At 41.7% G+C, this 18,871-nt stretch overlaps 1 protein-coding gene across 1 annotated transcript in view; it reads right to left on the reverse strand.

Moving 5' to 3' along the window:
- Nucleotides 1–1,197: 1,197 nt before the first annotated feature.
- The window catches only part of myo1g (myosin IG), a 45,997-nt gene continuing 28,323 nt past the window's right edge, over nucleotides 1,198–18,871 (reverse strand). The window contains exons 21-22 of the mRNA XM_051391096.1: nucleotides 14,566–14,723; nucleotides 1,198–1,936 (exon numbers count right to left, since the gene is read on the reverse strand). Of these exons, the coding sequence (XP_051247056.1) occupies nucleotides 1,774–1,936; nucleotides 14,566–14,723 (321 nt within the window). The 3' untranslated portion in view covers nucleotides 1,198–1,773. The remainder of the gene's footprint in view (nucleotides 1,937–14,565; nucleotides 14,724–18,871) is intronic.

Genomic DNA, 18,871 nt, shown 5'->3' on the forward strand with positions numbered 1-18,871 from the left:
ATTGTGGATTTCAAGAGAAGAGAGCTTATCCCACGTCTGCCCGTGCAAAGCTACATTAGCCGCTACTAGCACAACACACCCGAACTTAAGCAGGCAATTATTGTATTATAATATATAATATAAAATTATTCGCTCCAGTGCAGTTCATTATGTAATATGTTTGATCTTTTTTATTGTTAGTACTTATTTTTTACCATGTCTTTTATTCGTCTACGTCACTTCTATATGAATTAACTTCTCTGACTTTATTTTTGTTTTATTGCCTCCTGAAATGTTTAAAATCCTGGTTCCAGCCACGTGGGGCACTTTGTAACTTTGTTTTGTATATAAATAAAGTTTATTATTATTATTATTATTATTATTTGTGGAAAAGTTTATACTCCAGCAGAGGAGAGTTGTGGTCTTGTCTGAGATTTTATCCTCTGTTGTATCCGGGTGGAGGCTGAAATGATACCACAATAGATAAGTAAGTAAATATGTTGTTTTTTTGTAACAGACCTTTTTCACAGCAGCCATTTTGACACGAGATAGTAGGGAAAACACAGGTGTTACGAATAACACTAATTAAATTGTACCTTTCCTAGTGAGTCAACATGCACAATGGCAGCATCCTGACTCTGTTTGACCTGAATGGAACGGAGCCTTAATTAGTATCACCGACAACACCTGTGTTTACCCGACTAATCTCATGATAAAACAGCTGCTGTGACAATTTCTTTGACATTCTGTTTAGTTGTTGTATGAAAGTGAGGTGTTTTGAAGTTCAGTCTCTCAGAAATCTTGTAAAATTTAGTCCAAAGCATCTGTGTGTGTGTGTGTGTGTGTGTGTGTGTGTGTGTGTGTGTGTGTGTGTGTGTGTTTATCAACCCAGCTGATCTGATCCAGAGGACACCAAAGGGACGAGAGAGGAAATATCTCCTGCGTCACTCCAGTTCCAGTTTTCTCTGTCGGTACAAACACCAAAGCTTTAACTGATACTGTAAATCGACTCGACAGGAAATTCTTCTCAACCACTGAACACTGAAAGACTCCCGACTTCTTTCAGTTATGTTTCTACTTCTTTAGTTTTCCTTCAAAGCTCCCAAAAGCACATTTGAGAACAAATATTTTAATCACTGTATAATGAAGAATACAGCCACAGTGCAGCATGCGGTCTGTTCATGTGGTGATAAATTAACACACAGAGAACTCACAAAGTAAATCTTGAATAATTTATTTCTTCCACAGTCTTGTTTCTCCCTTTTTCATTACTTCTGACCGTTTTTTTATTTTAAGGCAACAGCAAAAAAAAATAGCTGTCATTTCATCACAAGTCGACGCAATATACAAAAATATATCTGGAATGTTTTGTCTTAATTGTCTTTTATGTGATGTAACAAAAAGTGCATTAATTCATGTTTTGTTAACTTTAAAAAGGCACATCTTCAAATATTTTATCCAACAGCAAAAGCAAAAACAGTATCGTACATGTTTGTATGGCGTCCTGAGTCTCTTCAACATAAACAATAACTAATCCTAATTTCTCAAAGTTTCCTCTAAAACGATTCTGTAATTGTCTGGTGTCCTTCCTGCAGCTCAGGATTAAGAAAGCAGATTGCCAGCATCTCTTTAAAACCTCTATAATCTTTTAAAAAGGCATTTCAAGGCAAAGTCCTGACAGTCACGTATTTACATCCCTGTCTTTGTTGTAACCTCACTGATGTTTTGTCCAGCTCAGACAATCGACGCAGTCCTGAGGTTAAACAGTTGTTGGCGGTTCAGTGGGACGGACTGTTAGTTAGCGGGGACGAGCAGGACGAAACCATCTCGGCTCTTCTTGAAATCCGCGTGGGCCTGGCCGGGTTTGGTTTCTACTGTGATGTTCTTTGGTTTTCCTCGCATGTGTAGCTGCACGGCCGAACAGCAAACCTTCACGGGAAGCTGGACTTTCCTTATGCTGTAAGAGATAAACACAAACACATTTTTGTATTATTATACTTTCCATTCCTCTTAAACCTTAATCGTCACTTTATTTCCTGATCCCAAACTAAACACGATATGTCTGAAATATTACACGTTTGTCAATGAGATCAATACACTGATGGATGATGATGGCAGTTCTTGAAAATAGTGACCTGTTTTCTACTGCCAAAACAAATTTTCTTCAAGAATATTTCGCTATTTAAATGTTTTGTTGATTCTGGCGCCCCCTGTGGACAGAAGCTGTAGTGTTTCACTGCCTCGTTTCATCGATTTCAAGAGGAATCCGACCCGGTGGCAGCCATTAAGAACAACTACATAGAAACAGCCAATCTCCTTCCTGGTTGTCTTGTTTGTTTATGCAGGTCATTGATCGTTCCATCCGTCACCCAGCCACCGGATGATTTCCACTGATCACATCCAGAGATGCAGGTGCTTTGGTGTCACACACACACACACACACACACAGTTAATCCCTCTGCTGACAGCTGGGACAGAAGAAAGTGTGGCTCTGCTTGCTTCGACAGCGCGGTTGCTGCGCTGTCAGCTGAAGATGATCCACTGTGAAGTCGCTGCTTCCTCTCGGCCCTCGGGAATCCTGCAGCCTCAGCCCGGCCGCAGCGACCCCACCGCTGCACCAAACACAAGCTGGCCCGGCACATGGCTCAGCCTCTGCAGTGTGCATACAAAGAGCCTTATATTGTATCCACCTACGTCACATCCTGGGGCCCAGGGGACGACCAGTTCACCGTTGATATTCCTGCTTGTGAGGATAATTCTCTTGTGAATGTATTCAGATTGGTTTGTTGTTCAGTGCTGGCACTTTGCTTGAAGGCTTTAAAAAGCAGATGCAGAACAATATTTGCCAAACGGCTATTTGTGGACGCCTTTGAATGTTGATAATGTGACTGATAAGCAGGGTTGGCTCACGCATTTAGGCCGACTTCCAACTCTCTGCCTACTTTGGCAAGAACGACCTAATGTAACTGCTCGCGTTCCTATTCTCCCTCTTCAAAAACATGGCTGAAAATCACGACAGATGAAGTCCCACTTTTGAAAGGTGAACTTTAATTTATCCAGATTATGTAATATTTTAGATGTTATGCAACAGTGCTGGCAATCTGGTTGAGCGCAGTAGATAAAGAACAGGTGAGAGAATGAGGCAAACTAAACTGAGAATACAGAAAGGACAAACAGTCTAAACTCTAAATATGTATTAAACATATACTGAACAATGAAAGTGCTCATTAATAAAGTTATTATTAGTGAAAGTCGTGTGGTAATGTCATCTTATAGGAGAGCCACTCCTTTTCTAACATCATATTTAATAAATAAAATGCAAACAGCAGTTTCTATACATTCTTATATTATATAATTTAATACTTTTTTGATGATGATCATGTCACCGGTCAGGAAGAGGTAGGATGCAGGGCCGGAAAAGACCCCTTGAGACCCCTGACCTAAAGCATCCATTGGTACCAACCTGGCTTGTTGGGAAAGCTGCTAAAAAACCACTCCAAAATACTAGTGATGGAAAAACTGTCACAGCTATTTTCAAAAGAGATACCTTGACCTCTGACCTCTAGATATCTGAATGGAAATGGGTTCTATGGGTACCCACAAGCCCCTCCTTTACAAACATGTCCACTTTATGCTAATCCAGTGCAGTTTGTGTATGCAGTATTGTTATTGTCGCCTAGTGCACTTGAATATTTCTGCATACTGGCGTCTATAAACAGTGTTGGAACTGCATAATAGGATATGACTGGAAAGCTGAGACTCAATGAGCCCAAATCGTATTCATGTGTGATGACAGTAGCCATTTTTGAAACTTGACCTCACTGTATAAAACGACCTATTGTGACCTCAATGATAATCACAGCCTCATAAAACTGGACAACCTCAAAGTGAGAGCACCCAGAGGATGGAGAGCACTGATTGCATGAAAGCGAGGCACTGCATCACAGACACATGTAGTAAAAACTGTATATACACAACTGTACCACTGTGGCACTGGTAAAAAACCAGCTTATTGATGTTAATAAGCAGAAGTTTGGCTCCTTATTTAAGCATCAATCCATTTTTAAACTGGCAACTATGTGTGTCTTAAAGTCAAATTATTACTACTTTCCAGTCACAACCTGTTAAAAGACACGTTCTTTTGTTGGACTGGATGCAAAGAGATAAAACTGATGTTTAACTGTCTAACTCCTGTAAGAGCAAATAAACCCCAGGCCTGGACCAAATCTGTCACTAGACTAGAGATCTGCACACGCCTTTAAGTGAGGCCTGAACTTAACGTAACCCGTCATCTTCCTACTGGGCATTGTGTATCTACATGCAACACATGACCAACATTGCAGCAAACAACTGGCATATTCAGAGAGAGGAAGAGAGAAATGTAACCAAAAATAACCAAACCAGAAACACACGCTTCAAGACCACCGACTGCTCCCTGATACTTTATCTGGACCTGGTGGGTTCAGGTCAAAACAACAGAGGCTCAAGCTGCAAATCAATGGGGGTGAAAAACTTTAAAAAGACTAGTTTGTGTAGGAAGCTGATGTATTTCCACCCTTAAAATTATTGGCTTCAGTGTTAAAAGAATTTGAACTCACTGCACATTTCTAAAAACCTTGTCACTGTTCATCATAAGTCACTCCAACAGGTGCGGCCTTGCTCTCTTTTTACCAAAGTCCCACATGGCCCCTCGCCAACCTCAAACCCCGCCTTGCTGAACCCCTTAAACCAGCTGTCCTGCCCTTTCTGGGGCGGTGACAAAAAACCTGACACAAAAAACCCACTGACCTCCACAGCGTTCTGATTTGTGTGTGTGATACTGATCTCATCATGCCGGCTACCACAAGTGAAGCCCAACACCAGCAGAGCGTGTTTAGGGAAGCCTCTGGCTGTGCCTCAAGGCCTGTGGAGCAGCAATGTGCAGCTTTCGGCTGCTAGCTGAAGACTGCGGAGGCAGAGCAACAATTAAATACAGGCGGCTGAATATGGCTGTCACTCTTCATGTGAGTGCGTCTGTTCCGACACAGCTGAGTGATAAACAACAAGCCATTATAGTGTCACAAAGTATAATCACTGCATAATAATGTGCTCAACGTACAACAGCTATGGCTGCCCCCTAAAAGTCGATGAATTGAATCATCAGTGGAGAAGTATTTTGTCAGTCAAATCTCTTTCCTTAATTATCTGTGTCATTGTACACAGAGTATCAGCAGGGTAGGCTGTAAACTTTATAAACCGAGTCTCAAAATTACCACAAACCACAAAACTTGGAAGTGGAGAGAGTGATTAACGGCGGGCAGCCTGACTCCGGACAGCAGGGCAGCAGCTGCTCAGACGCTCTCTGCCCTGGTAATGACTGTCAGTGAAGTCGGCTGAACCAGACGTTGGGGCAACCTCCTCTACTGCCCTAAACTGTGATTGACTCTTGGGCTGACAGAGCTGTCAACAGCCCGACTGCAAAGACACTCCGTGTTGGCTTTGGGATTTTATAACCAAACTATGAGCAGGATGCACACTTTTACTTTATCTGTGTGGAAATATGATGTTTCAACACAGTTTCAAGACATTAATGTAGCCATGTTATCTGCTGATATAAGAGTTTAGTGTGGCTTTGAACTAAACAAAAAAAGGAACAAATAGTTGATTCTTTGTATTGAACATCCAAAATCCGATATAGTTGGTTGCAGCCCTAAGAACAACCATCATAAAGCAACAACATCTGTCATTTCTCCAAAGCGACCCAAGTAATTGTGTGAACGTCAGAGCCAAAAGGTGGAAGCAGTGGAAGAGTTGGAAGGAGGTTGGGGAGGATGGTTGGGTGTACAATTTGTCTGTGTTTGACCACAGACACTGTGGTTTGCGTCGTCCACCCAACAAACAACATGGTTTCTTTTAACCGAGACCATGAAATGGAGCATCTGGACATGCTGCACTGAACACCGACTACCTCGCTTTAAAGGAAATGGTCAGTATGTGAAAGGTTTCCTTTGGTTTTACTTTGCACGTTTGGTTGCTGTGAACGGTGATAAAGCATTTTCTCAGGCCACCAGTCACCGTTGCTGGAAACTGTGAGCATAGTTACAGGTGTTGTTCTCCGCAATGTGCAGTGCTGTTTTCTCACACTGTCTCAACATGACTAATGTGTCACAACACAACATATTCTCCTTTCAAACAAAAAGATGTACTACTTTAAATTTTTGCAAAAGTAAAATGTTTGATTTCACAGCAGCTTCTCTAGAAAATTGCGATGCATGTTGCGTTTTTTGGGGAAACTTGTTCCAGTGAGATTAAAATCGCACTGTTTGGAGGGCTCAGGAATACACATGTCTGCATGGTCTGCTTCGTCACAACTAGAAAAACAAATAAGTCTTTATGCTAAGCTAGGTTAAACTAAGAAGGGAGAGATATCACTTTACCCACTGACCTCTCGTTCCTATAAACAAAAAGGAAGACGTCTCACACTCACCTGTAGCTTTTCACAATCCACCTTTCTAACATCTCACCTACCTTCTCCACCAAACTCCACACACACACACACACACACACACCCCAACACAAGGCTGCAATTTCCCCTTGCAATCTTAATTAGCACTTCCCCAGCTGCCTGGCAACCATCGCTGGGGCAACAGCAGCATCCACGGCCCCAGCAGCGGGGGCAACGTGGGCCGAGGCCACTCTAGTCATCGGGTGTGAGGTGGCTGGACAGGCGGGGAGTGGACCAACCCGCAGTGTTCGCTTTGGCGTCATAGCGTTAATCATCACCGATCTCATCCATTATAATTACCATCACCGTCATCAGAAACAGTGGGCCTATCTCAACCAGCTGCACCCTGTGTCTTGAGTCTCCTCAGGGGGCATTCTGGGAAAAAAAAATGAGTCATACTGTAACAACAGCAGAGCTAATGCATGTAGAGTGATTTCTATAAATGCTGCAAATCTGGTTTAAGCTGCAAAACCAACTCTGTGGTCTCCAATCGTAAATGTGCGTCATCACGTGTGATGTATTTTAATCGGGCTGGCCTCGATAATGTCCATACTGCTGATTAATTTTCAGGACCACCGACTTGTTTCTGAGATAAGAGCAAATCAGGTTAACAGTGAGTGGTGAGGGAGCACACAGTGGAAGAGCCGGGGCGTCTCATCAAATTGATTATCAGTGAGGAGAAGACGATCGAATGCTATCAGGGTTTTTTATGCAGCAGGAGCATTTGTTCCACCTCGGTGGGGGGGGCGGTGTTTCTACAAGCAGTTGTTAGTGATGGCTGTTATTGAACTCATCATATCAGCTGAGTGACAACACCGAAAAACAGCCACACATGTGCTCGTTGAGAAGAACTATTCATGTTTTTTGACCATAGTAGTCGACGCTACAGTGAGACCATTGTTGAATCCATTTGTTGCGCTCGGAGGTCGATTTAGACGCTGCACGTGTGCGTCGCTTGAATCCACAAAGAGGCCTTTTGATGCTGGTGCAGTTTTTAAGGTCAGTGTCAGAGTGAGTGCGCCCAGGAGGGCTTAGAGACGCTCGAGAAGACGATTCCCCAACATTTACCAACCGAGCAGGAGGCACAGTCGGGATGTCTTTATAAAAAATCTACTCCTCCGCAGCCTCTTTGATGTAAACGTGTGGGAATGAGCTCATCAGGAAAATATGATGTAGCACTCACTGGCTCCGAGTCTTTCACTACACGCTTGATGTTTCCCTACCATCCCATCACACTGTTAAATCCGTCTTCTACATCATATCACCTCTTCTGCACCAGATATGTCTGCCGCCTGTGAAATATGTTTCACCTGGGAAGTGGTTTCTATTTCATGAGCATCAACGTAATGAATCAACACAACTCTCACAGTGTCAGAAATTTACTATTTTGCTCTGCTTTCCATGGTTGGTTTAACATAAAATGCTGATAATCGTGTTCTCTGGCATATTTAATATGTTTTTTAATGGAAAAATATCATCCTAGCTGTCTTAAATTATAAAGAAATGTTAGGGATTTCAGTTTATTTCATGACTGCATTCTTGAGCTCTCTTGAGATGGATTTTGTTCTCTCGGAGAGGTGAGGTGATTTCAACATTACCTGCTATTGGTGGTCACATCCCAGCAATAATTACAGCCTTTATCACCTCTTGTGTTCCACTTAACTCACTGGTCCTCCTGTAATTTAAGTCCTAACAAGAGGGACACTTTGCATATAAAAGTGTATCTTTGAATCTTTTTACATAGAGCTGCGTTTGAGCTGATAGATGACTTGTTGATAAACTTTATCAGTACATGTATTGCAGATATCAGTTCGTTTTACTGTACAAGCCTAATCAACATTCAGAAAGACATATTTGAGTTGTTTTTTAAATGTCTGTGTTGATGCAGCGACTGAAACTACTAATAATAAATACATTATTAGAGTCAGTAATGAAGGTCACATGGTTTTCTAGTAATTTGCCAGCGGCCAAAATGCCACCGGAAGGATGACTTTTATTAGGAGGGAGGAGAAGTTATTTACTACCCGTTTCTTGTAATAGTAATCCTGTGTGAATGGGTCTTTTGTTAGTTACTTACATATCGCAGGCAGCGGTGCGGCAGTAAGGATGCATAAAGATCGAACATTGAGATTGAAGATAATGTTAGAGACAGTATGTGGACACATTTGATTGGACAATATGCCGAACATGTGACCATAAAGCAACTGTTGTGCCCGTCTGAAATGATACAAGGGTCTGTTTGTCTGTTTTCTTGTTCATTTCAACAAAATGTAGTAGAAGCAGCAGTAATTTCACTTCCTCCCCACCCCAGGACTCCTCATGTAGAATTTTTATTTAATTTATTTGATTTATAATACTTGTTCATGTTTATTAAATACTACTGCAACTGTTATCACCTTGTCTACCTCAGTATGTATAGATGTATGTAAGTGGTGGGGTTCGCCTATGAAACGTTTCGTATTCAATTATTTTTCTTGTCTTTTTTATTTTTAAACTCAGTTTCTACTATATTTTAATGTAATAATTGACAGCACCAAGTGGAAACATAACAAATTAAGGTTAATTCCATTGCATTGATTACTTGTTTATCTTCTGCATATGACAATAAAGCCTTTGAATGTGTCTCTGTGTAAACCTTGGTCTTATTTATTCCACAGCGTCAGATGAGTAGAGTAACGCTATCAAACTACAGTGTTTGTTGTTATCGCTGTAACAGTTAAAACCTCAACACAAGAGTTCTCACTGAACTGAACTGATCTACAAACTTTGAATCTTTGAACCCAGTTGTCTACAAATCAGGACCAAAACACTCTTTAATACTTTGTTTGACGGCCAGTGTGGCCCTTCTTTGACAAAAGGGTTGTATAACAGAAATCCCTACTAAGTGAGAGGTGAGATTTGAAAACGTATAGGTTGATGTAGTTCAAATCTTCAAATCTGAATTGCACAGCTGATATGTGACACTATTTACATAATGAGAATTCTGCTTACGGCTCCGGAAACAAATAGACACAGAAAAGATCGACTGACATGGGACCTGGAATCATCCTACAAACCGTTTAGTTTCACACAACATACGCACCCAGGTTTACTTAGGTGATCTAGGCAAGGAGCTAAAACACACATTTTCCAGGACAACATAAATTATTTCCAGGATTTTCGGTAATTGTAATCAAATTCCAGGTGCAAAAATATATAAGCTTCTTAAATATGTCAGCCCTTACTGTGTGACCTAAATATTATTCATTAAAGCATGAAAACTGTGAATCACAGTTCTTCATCTGTTCAGTCAACAGTTCATCTTAATATGAGCGTTTGGTCATCACATGATAAACTGACACAGAAAACACTGAATTGCTGCCAGCTTTACTTATAAATACTGAACTATAATATCTAATATCTCTGGCACAGAGAGTTGAAGTATTCACACGTGCTGATGGCAGCCAGTCACACGCTGCAGATGATAACAAGCCAAGTTTCATACAGATTGGATGTAATCAACAGGACTTTGTGGATAAATGTTGCTAAATCACTGAACCACATGACCTGCCGGCTCTATGGGAACTGAGAAGGAAATGGGTCAGTGTTAATATAAACTATTTACGTCCACCTGGGTTAAAAGCTGTTGCCATGGTTACTCTCCCATATGATGGGGGGGGGGACTGCTCTGATCCTGTGCCATGTGTCAAAACCAAAACTAGAACCAGATCAGACGGCCGCAGAGAGGAAAAACCAATAAAAAAAAGAGACACGAAGCGAGGGACTCGAAGTGCGCAGAAGGGAACGAGCTGACCGAAGAGAGTTCAGAGCGCCAAGCTGCCCCTTCCTGTTGCACCGGACCAGCAGGACGGACTGAGAGACGAATACATTGAGGACAGCCACTGAGGGAGAGGGGAGAGGGAGACAGTGGAGGCTATTTCAGGCTGAGGATGACGCCTTTCACGACCTAAAAAGTGAATTTAGAATAGAGAGGGCCGGTTTCGCCCAACGCCTACGCTACCTGACAAACTGTTGACGACCAACGAGGTCAAACTAGAAAGTCAACAAGTCCTTCGACATCAGCTCACTGTGCGTCTCTGGACATTAAAGCCACCATCACAAGACCACTCACATATGCTTTGAGGTTAATGAAAGCACTTTTCTTTTTTTTCCCCCTTTGCTACACTGGGAAGGGAGGGGTGACCCAGAAGATTGCTATTAATGCAACACCGTCCCAGGTCTTTCCATATTCATAAGTGAAAGTGCTGATTTAGAAGAGCGGAGAAAGTGCTGGAGAAAGAGAGAGGCTGCGAGGAAGAGACGGAGTAAATGAAAACAAATAAAAGCCAGAGGAGGGGAGTACAGATGGGGGGGGAGTGAGAATTACTGAACTATGGTGAGTCTGGTTTTAAGAAATTTCAGCATAGTGCATAATGTTATATACCAACCAACAAACTGTGATACAATGTTCTGACCCCTTTCTATCAGAACCAGCATTAACTTTTTCAGCAGTTTGAGCTACAGTAGCTCGTCTGTTGGATCGGACCACACAGGCCAGCCTTCACTCCCCACGTGCATCAATGAACCTTGGCCACCCCATGACCCTGTCTCGGGTTCACTGCTTTTCCTTCCTTGGACCACCCTTGATAGGTGCCGACCTCTACAGACCAGGAACACCCCACAAGAGCTGCAGTTCTGGAGATGCTCTGACCCAGTCGTCTAACCATTACAATCTGTCCCTTGTCAAAGTTGCTCAAATCCTCACACTGCCCATTTTTCCTGCTTCTAACACATCAAGTTTGAGGACAAAATGTTCACTTGCTGCCTGATATATCCCACCCATTGACAGGAGCCATGATAACCAGATAATCAGTGTTATTCACTTCACCTGTCAGTGGTCATAATGTTATGGCTGATCGGTGTATTTGATAATCTTAACTGCAACTGGTTCTTGAGTCCTAATGTGGGTCACATTGAATTATGTTTGTTTGAATTCACTGAGACTTAAAAGACTCAAAAACAGGCTTTGTTGTCTTGTTTGTTTTTTTGCATATATTTGACTTGCAAAACAATTCATGTCGGGACACAGGATAAGAAGTTGAATTTTTCATCTCAGTCGGTCTTTAAGTAAATTATACAAACTAAACTGCTGCAGTATCACAGCTGGTACAGAAACATTTCTATTCTGAAAAGAGTCTCTGGCAGTGATCAATAAAAGTATAAAATCCCCAAATTGCCTTTTAAGTAAAGAATCCTCCTCGATCTTTTAAGGCCGGGGCAGATCATACCCTAAATCCTGCCTTTAGCCCGCTCATACTCCCCCAGCTGTCCCAGCAGATGGTCCATGAGTCCAACCTCCCCCCAACACACACACACACACACACACACACTACTTTTCTCTCAGTAAACATACCGACACACACATACATACATATACACACACACGCCTCATTCATGCTGACAGCTCAGACCCAGGTGACAGGAAGAGAGAGCAGGAGAGAGACAGGGATGAGAGGATGAGGAGGGAGGGGGGGTTTCGTACAGGAAAGAGCGACGGATGAGGAGGAGAGAGCGAAGGAACGCGCTCCGCCGAGGGAACGAGAGACGGATGTGACATGACAGAAAACCAGACAGCTTGTCTTCGCCGTCCTCACCGACAACGCGGAGCGGCTTTGAAGTCAGATTTTACCTTGTGCCTCTAACGCTGCCTTCGCTGACCCAGTTTTGTACAACTCACTGAGCCACCCCACACTCTCTCAACTGTAAACACTCACAGATCCACTCTGTCATGTTTGAACTGGAGAGATGAGAGAGAGGGAGGGAAAAAAAACAACCCCAGCAGCAGTCACAATCACTCCATTGACTGCTTCCTCCCCTGACCATTCTCCAAACCTCATAAACTAAAATGACGTGCGCGTGACTCTTGTAGTCTGGGATCTCGCTTCCTGACAGAAGGAAGCACAAGAGGAGCGTGTTTGTGCGTTGTCATCCTCCCTCCTCTCTCCCACCTCCTTGCACATGCTCACACACTTACACAGCTCACCCCTGACTTTGTCTCATAAGTCTTTTGATGAGTAGCCTGGTAGAGGTCACGACCCCCACCATTCACCGCAGATGGTGGCACAAAGAAAGGCGGAGGGGCTGAAACTGACTCCCGATGGTTCGACTTCTCCTCTGCAACGCACCCCAAACCAGAGCCCCGCAGCTGCTGCAGGGACCCCGGTGATGCAGATAACCTCCCTTCCCTCCCCCCCCAAAAAATAAAACCCAGACCAAAAGTCTTAAGGCTCGTAAAACACACAAAAGCCCTCACCAGGGATCTGGGATCAGCTAGCTGAACATACACACAGATAGACTCATAAAAAAGTGGGAACACACACCCTGGTGCGGCTGTCGTCTGCTGCCTGTCGTCAGCTGAGCAAAAACAAAACAAGTGACTGAACATGAGAAGCAACGCCACATTGATACGAGTGAGCTGACAGTTCATTTGAAGTTTTATCTTCTCCTCAAGACACCAGAAATCATATAAAAAACATAAAACTGGCTGTCGACTGTGAAAAAGGCTCATTTTCTTTCCTTATTTTCACTGTTTTAAAACACACAAGATCAGTTTATATCCACTGGTATGAGTGAAGCTGAATGAACACTATCTTATTATAACCCATTAGAACTCAATAGAAACACAAAAATACTTCTTAGATCCTCATAAATTACCATGGAGTTGCTTTAAAACACTTTGCTCTGTAACACTGTAAACATGATACAGGGCTGTTGTATTAGTAGTATTTAGTGTGTGACTTTGAATGGTTATATATAATTCTGTCTGTGTATTTCTGAAGATGTTTTTAGTGTGATGTTAATATTGACTCTTGGGAGACTTGGGTATCTTTTAGCCTTGAGCTAAATCCAAATGCAGATGGTCTAGTTTGCTATCATGTGACCTAAGCGTGTAACTTTGTATCATAATCAGCGGCTGAAAGCTTCAGAAACACCAAGTAAACAGACCGAAACTCTAAAGACACCAAATATTGGGTGGATTTTGGCATAAATACAATTAATTTCCAACAGGGACAAACTGTGTTTGTTTAGTGTTGTTTTTTTCCCCTCTTTTTACGTCACTCAGTGTTGTCCTGGCAGGATTTGGAGGATTAATACTTTAGGAGACCAATCACAGCAGACTGGGTGCTGTCTCAGCGGGCCGTACTTACAACAACACACCTACACTTGAACACACACACACACACTTACACACACACACTAACACAACCAAAACAGTCTGCTGTGTGTGAAAACGTGCGGGTTTGTGCCATTCAAATGAAGTCTGGCAGAGACGAATGTGGGTGGATCTGAATCAGATTTATAAACAGCGACGACAAATCAGGTTTCCGAGTGATAAATGTGATAAATGTCAGCGTGACTGATTCATTTCACGGCGGTTATTCAGAGCGGGGCGCCGACACCGACAACTATGACAGTGATAAATGCCAAGAATATGATTTGCGTAATTGTTGTGCTGCATTAATAGAGTTGGTTTTTGCCGAGGTCTTTGACCAGTAACAATGAGTCTGATGCTAGGCTGTTTATTCATGTGACACCGAGACCCCGAAAAGGCTGCACGATGTCCTTCCAAAACAATCACTAATTAATTTCTCCTCTCGGCTGAAAGTTTTCTAATGAGTGAAATCAGCTGCTGTAGTGGTTTGTTCTCGTGAAAACCTGTCTCATCTCATAACAAACAAACAGATAAATGATCAGCACGAGCAAAACGTTATAAACTGATTTATGTTTTTTTTTAGTTGTTTTCTCTTAATATCAAAAAAGTTGAGAGAAATGATTCATGGTCTGATTCCCACTGAGCTTTGAGACTTCAGTATTAGTATTCAGCTTTAGTGTTGGTTGTATCTCCAGGTCACATAATCACAGACGGGGGAAGGTGGGGAAGCAGTGACTGTGTTGACTCTGAGATTTGTCTTTATGAACAGAAATCCTTCCCAGAGGTCTTAAATCAAAGATCTCATGCTGACCGTTTGAAAGACTCGCGTTGCAAACAGAGAAGGAAGCCACAGGATGCAGTTAGCGAGGTTTCGCCTGGTGAGAAAACAGCGTCTGCTCAGGGAACTGACCGTGTGAAGTGGTCCACCAACGATCCCACCAGCTCGCCCACTCGATCCTGGTTGGGGCACAGTTCCCCTCGCTGCAGACACAGCAGGACGTCATCCTGGGAGGACGTGTGCAGCGCCACCATCTGGTCAACCCCGCTGGTCACACTCAGTCCAGTAAACTGTGGGAAGAAACAAAACAACACACAAACACAAAGTCAGACACATACCATTTTGTTGTTAGTTTTTGTGTCTCAGCACTGAAGATCGGTTTCATCAGATATTGTTGGTGACGGTTTAAAATGTTTTGTGCAAACAACTCAGTTTCTCTTCATTTTGTAATAAAAAAACTAACTTTTCTAGCTGTTTCCAATAACTCAAAACATTATTGCCTCCTGTACAACAGCGGTGGAACATAACTCAGTTTACTGTCCTGTATTTAAGTACAATTTTAAATTATTTGACTGCATCTGTTTTCTGTTACGTTATATCTCTTACTTTCACTAAAAACAATTATTTGTCAGTTGTAGTTACTAGTTACTTTGCTGATTACAATAGTGATCAAATATTACATATTAAACATATATAAAGTGGTTAAAATTAGCTCTAGCTTTACCAGGTGCAACAATAAGATGCTGTTTACACATTAGTGCGTCAGTAACAATCATACATACACACAATCATGGTGTCTGCATAACAAACACTTTTACTTTTGATACCTCTTGAACATTTTACTAATAATACTTCTGTACTTATACTTGTAATGGAGTATTGTTTATTCTTGCATCAAAATGAATGAATACTTCTACCACTACTGTAAGTCCTGACAACAGGCTGAAGGACTGTGATGTTCAGTGGGACATTTGAAAGCCCTGGAATTTCATTTGTAGAAAAAATATCCAGGGATTATCACGTCAATGTATAATACCTGTGAATTTAATACAGTACAGCACAGTATATCCCGGATCAAAAATCACGGCACGGAGGAAGTCAGTGGATTATTTCTGCTCAGAGTATGTAGGGTGAGAGAAACTCTGCCCGCGGTGCACGTGTGGAGGTGCAGTGAAGGGAAAGTCATGAGGTGTGACCCAGTTAGATTAGTGTACAGATTTACTACGACCAGTCGGAGAACAGGCATGCAGATATTTTACATGAGTAAAAGTGCAAACAGTACAGTGTGGAAAAATGATTTCTTATACCTATAATTCTTAAACCTACTACAACTACGATTCAGTTGGATTCCCATTGAGATCAATGAAACACGGCGGAAGAAACACTACCGCTTTTGTCCACAGGTGTCGCCAGAATCAACAAAGGAATTAAAGTTCCTTGTTGCTGTAAAAGCATTAGCATAAAAATATAATTGCCTAAAGTAAAAGTCATAAACCCATTTCATAATCACATAAATTACATCATTGGATTCTAATTATTGATGCATTAATTTATACCTCACTTTAATGTTGCAGCTGGTAACGATGGAGCTAAATTTCATTATATACTGCTGGGTAGCTTAACCTATAATAATATATTCTATTTTTTATACATTTTGTATGAATCTGCAAAGTAACAAATGCCATCAAATAAATGTAGTAGACTAAGAGTAGAAGTATAACTCAAACTTGTTCTTACAGAGTAAACATACAACAGTGTTTATGGGACTAGGAGACAGAGAAAGTGAGGTGAATCACAGATGACTTTAGAGCGGGAATGGGAGACAGAGTGGATTAAGCCTCTTACAGCCCCCAGCACACGCAGGTTAATCCAGCAGGGACGACAGTGTGCAACACCCTCAAGGCCAGATTCTGGTACAGCCTGTCCCTCCATTGATGGGAACACTGCAGAGGTTATTCAGCAGACTTCAATCACTGATTGCGTTTCCAAAAAATGTGAGGAGACAGACAGATTTCTTGATTTCAAGTACTGTTTTTTCTGTTAAAATGAATGAGGATAACTTTATGAAAAAGGTGTTTCAAAACCTTTCTGAAGGTTTTAGAGCAATTACTGATTATTTTCATTATTAATTCATCTTTTTCTACAATAATTGTTTCGTTTAGGCCATAAAATGTTAAAAAAAATAGCAACAACAAACAACTACAGTTTAATTGATAAATGAATACAAATCACTATGTGATTAAAATGTGTCAATCAACTGAATACTTCAGCAGCAGCAGTTGTGTCAGTATTTGGTTTTTAAAGATGTTCTTCAGTTGTTTTGTTTGACTTTATTTTGAAGCTTGGGTTGAACACGAGTCTCAGTTGACTCAAACGAGTCCGATCGATTCAAGAAAAACACTGAAGAACCGTCACAATCACAGACAACGCTGTTGTTCTGTCACACAGTTCGATCAGTCTGTGATGTTGCTCTGTGTCCTGTGTGACCCTTCAGCCTTTTTTAAACCTGATGTGTCAAAGAAACTCTTTTTACAATGTGAGGACAGAGCTGCACTGCCTCTTTCACGCTCTATTCTCTGTTTCTGACCTGGATAAGACTCATTCCCCTCAGTCTGAGCAGCAGAGCTTAATGGCATCAGCTATCTTTAGCCACTCCGCTGCTGCATAATGATGGTTTTTAACCCTCTGGCATGTTTTAAGCTCCCCCCCCCCGTCTCTCTCTCTAAAACGACTGCTGGACATCCAGCTGTGCTGACTCATTACGTGATATGTAGGTGTTCACCTTCAGAGAAATTGTACATACAGTAGAGAACAGAGCTAGACCAGCAAGCATGTGATTACTGTTTTGCTTCGTCAGTCGATGATAGATTCTGACACCAAAATGGCATAAAACAGATATTTCAATATGACCGAAATTGCAACAAATGACATGGAAATGACTTATAGGTCTGCTGTGTAGGATGTAGTGGCATCTAGTGGTGCAGTTGCTGATTACAACTCCCTTGTTTCACCCTCCCTGTTCAAGCGCAAATGGAGAAAGTACAGTGGCTGTAGAAACATGACCGACTCCATGGACGGCATTCTGAGGAAATTAAAACGCAATGATTCTTAGTTATTATGAATATTATGTTCCATTTCTGCCAATAGATCCTCCTAAATGTTACACACTTAACCTTTAAAGTGGACAATTACATTTTACGGTCCATAAAAGTCCATAAAAAAGTCCCCCAAAATTCCCCGCCATCATAATAAACACAGTTCTCTGTGTTTAACAGTTGAATCTCTCATCCTTTAAATTAAATTGTATCTCTGTAGAGAAGAAAGATGGTTTTATTTTGTATCTGTCAGATAAATCAGTAAACTGAACTGAATCCAGCTTCTGTGAGAAATACTTCAAATGTCAACTGACTGTCGGTAAAATGCCTTCCCTGAACAACGATCGTCCAATTAGAGCAAAGCAACTGTAATGAGGTGCGGTAGATCTGTCAGCATGTTAAAGCAGAGCGCATGGGGCTGTGGTCAAAGCAAAAACTCAAGAGAAAAACTGCAAGGAATGAATCAGACACTGTTTGTTTGCTCTAATGCGAGCTACCAACATTAACATGCTTAGCTAACTAGATATCAACGAGATATCATCAGCTAACTGTGTCTTTTGTGGGGTTACAGGTTAAAACAGGCCCTCCAAGGGAAAAGGTGTGCAGCTCTGTGCAGCTCATTATTTGGTTTGTTTCATGTTTATTTGATGACAGGATGCAGACTTTTTTTGCAACATGTAGCTTTAGCCTCAGTCTTTTAGCACACTATAGATTATGTAACTAACGTATTTTTTATGTTTTGCAAACTTTTATAGGGTTCTCATTACTAAGCGAATCACCTGCAAACAATAAATAGTCAGATATATTCAGAGTTTTCAACCAGCTCATTGGTTTAGTGTCAGGTATTAAGATAATGCTGGCAAGCTATAACTGGGAAAATCTGTTCCAGGCATACTGTAAGTCTTTTTAAAATTCCTCCTACTTTGTGTTAAACTAAAGTCTCCACTTTCTGCAGGTCTCTGCACAACATCCTGTTTCATTCAGAAACACATCAAACTGCGGAAAGAAAACCATGATCTCAAAGCTGTTTCAGGGGACCTTGTAGCATTAGATTAAATAAAGCTGTCATCTACAGTCTCCCCACAAACCACAACACCCAACACACACACACACACACACACACACACACACACACAGACACACACAGACACACACACAGACTGATCAACACACACTCTCAAATTATTGTGCTCCAAAACAGGTCAAAAGCCCTTTGAGCCAAAAGGAGCAGGTCGTTCTCTCACTGTGAGTCCTTTTATTGCTCTTGTACTTTCTTCACTTATTGATGGATGGCAGCGACCAAGGTCAAACATGATGGAAGAAATGTGTATGTGTGTGTGTGT

The sequence above is a fragment of the Dicentrarchus labrax genome, unplaced genomic scaffold (genome assembly GCF_905237075.1).
Source record: "Dicentrarchus labrax unplaced genomic scaffold, dlabrax2021, whole genome shotgun sequence".
NCBI classification, from domain to species: Eukaryota; Metazoa; Chordata; class Actinopteri; family Moronidae; genus Dicentrarchus; species Dicentrarchus labrax.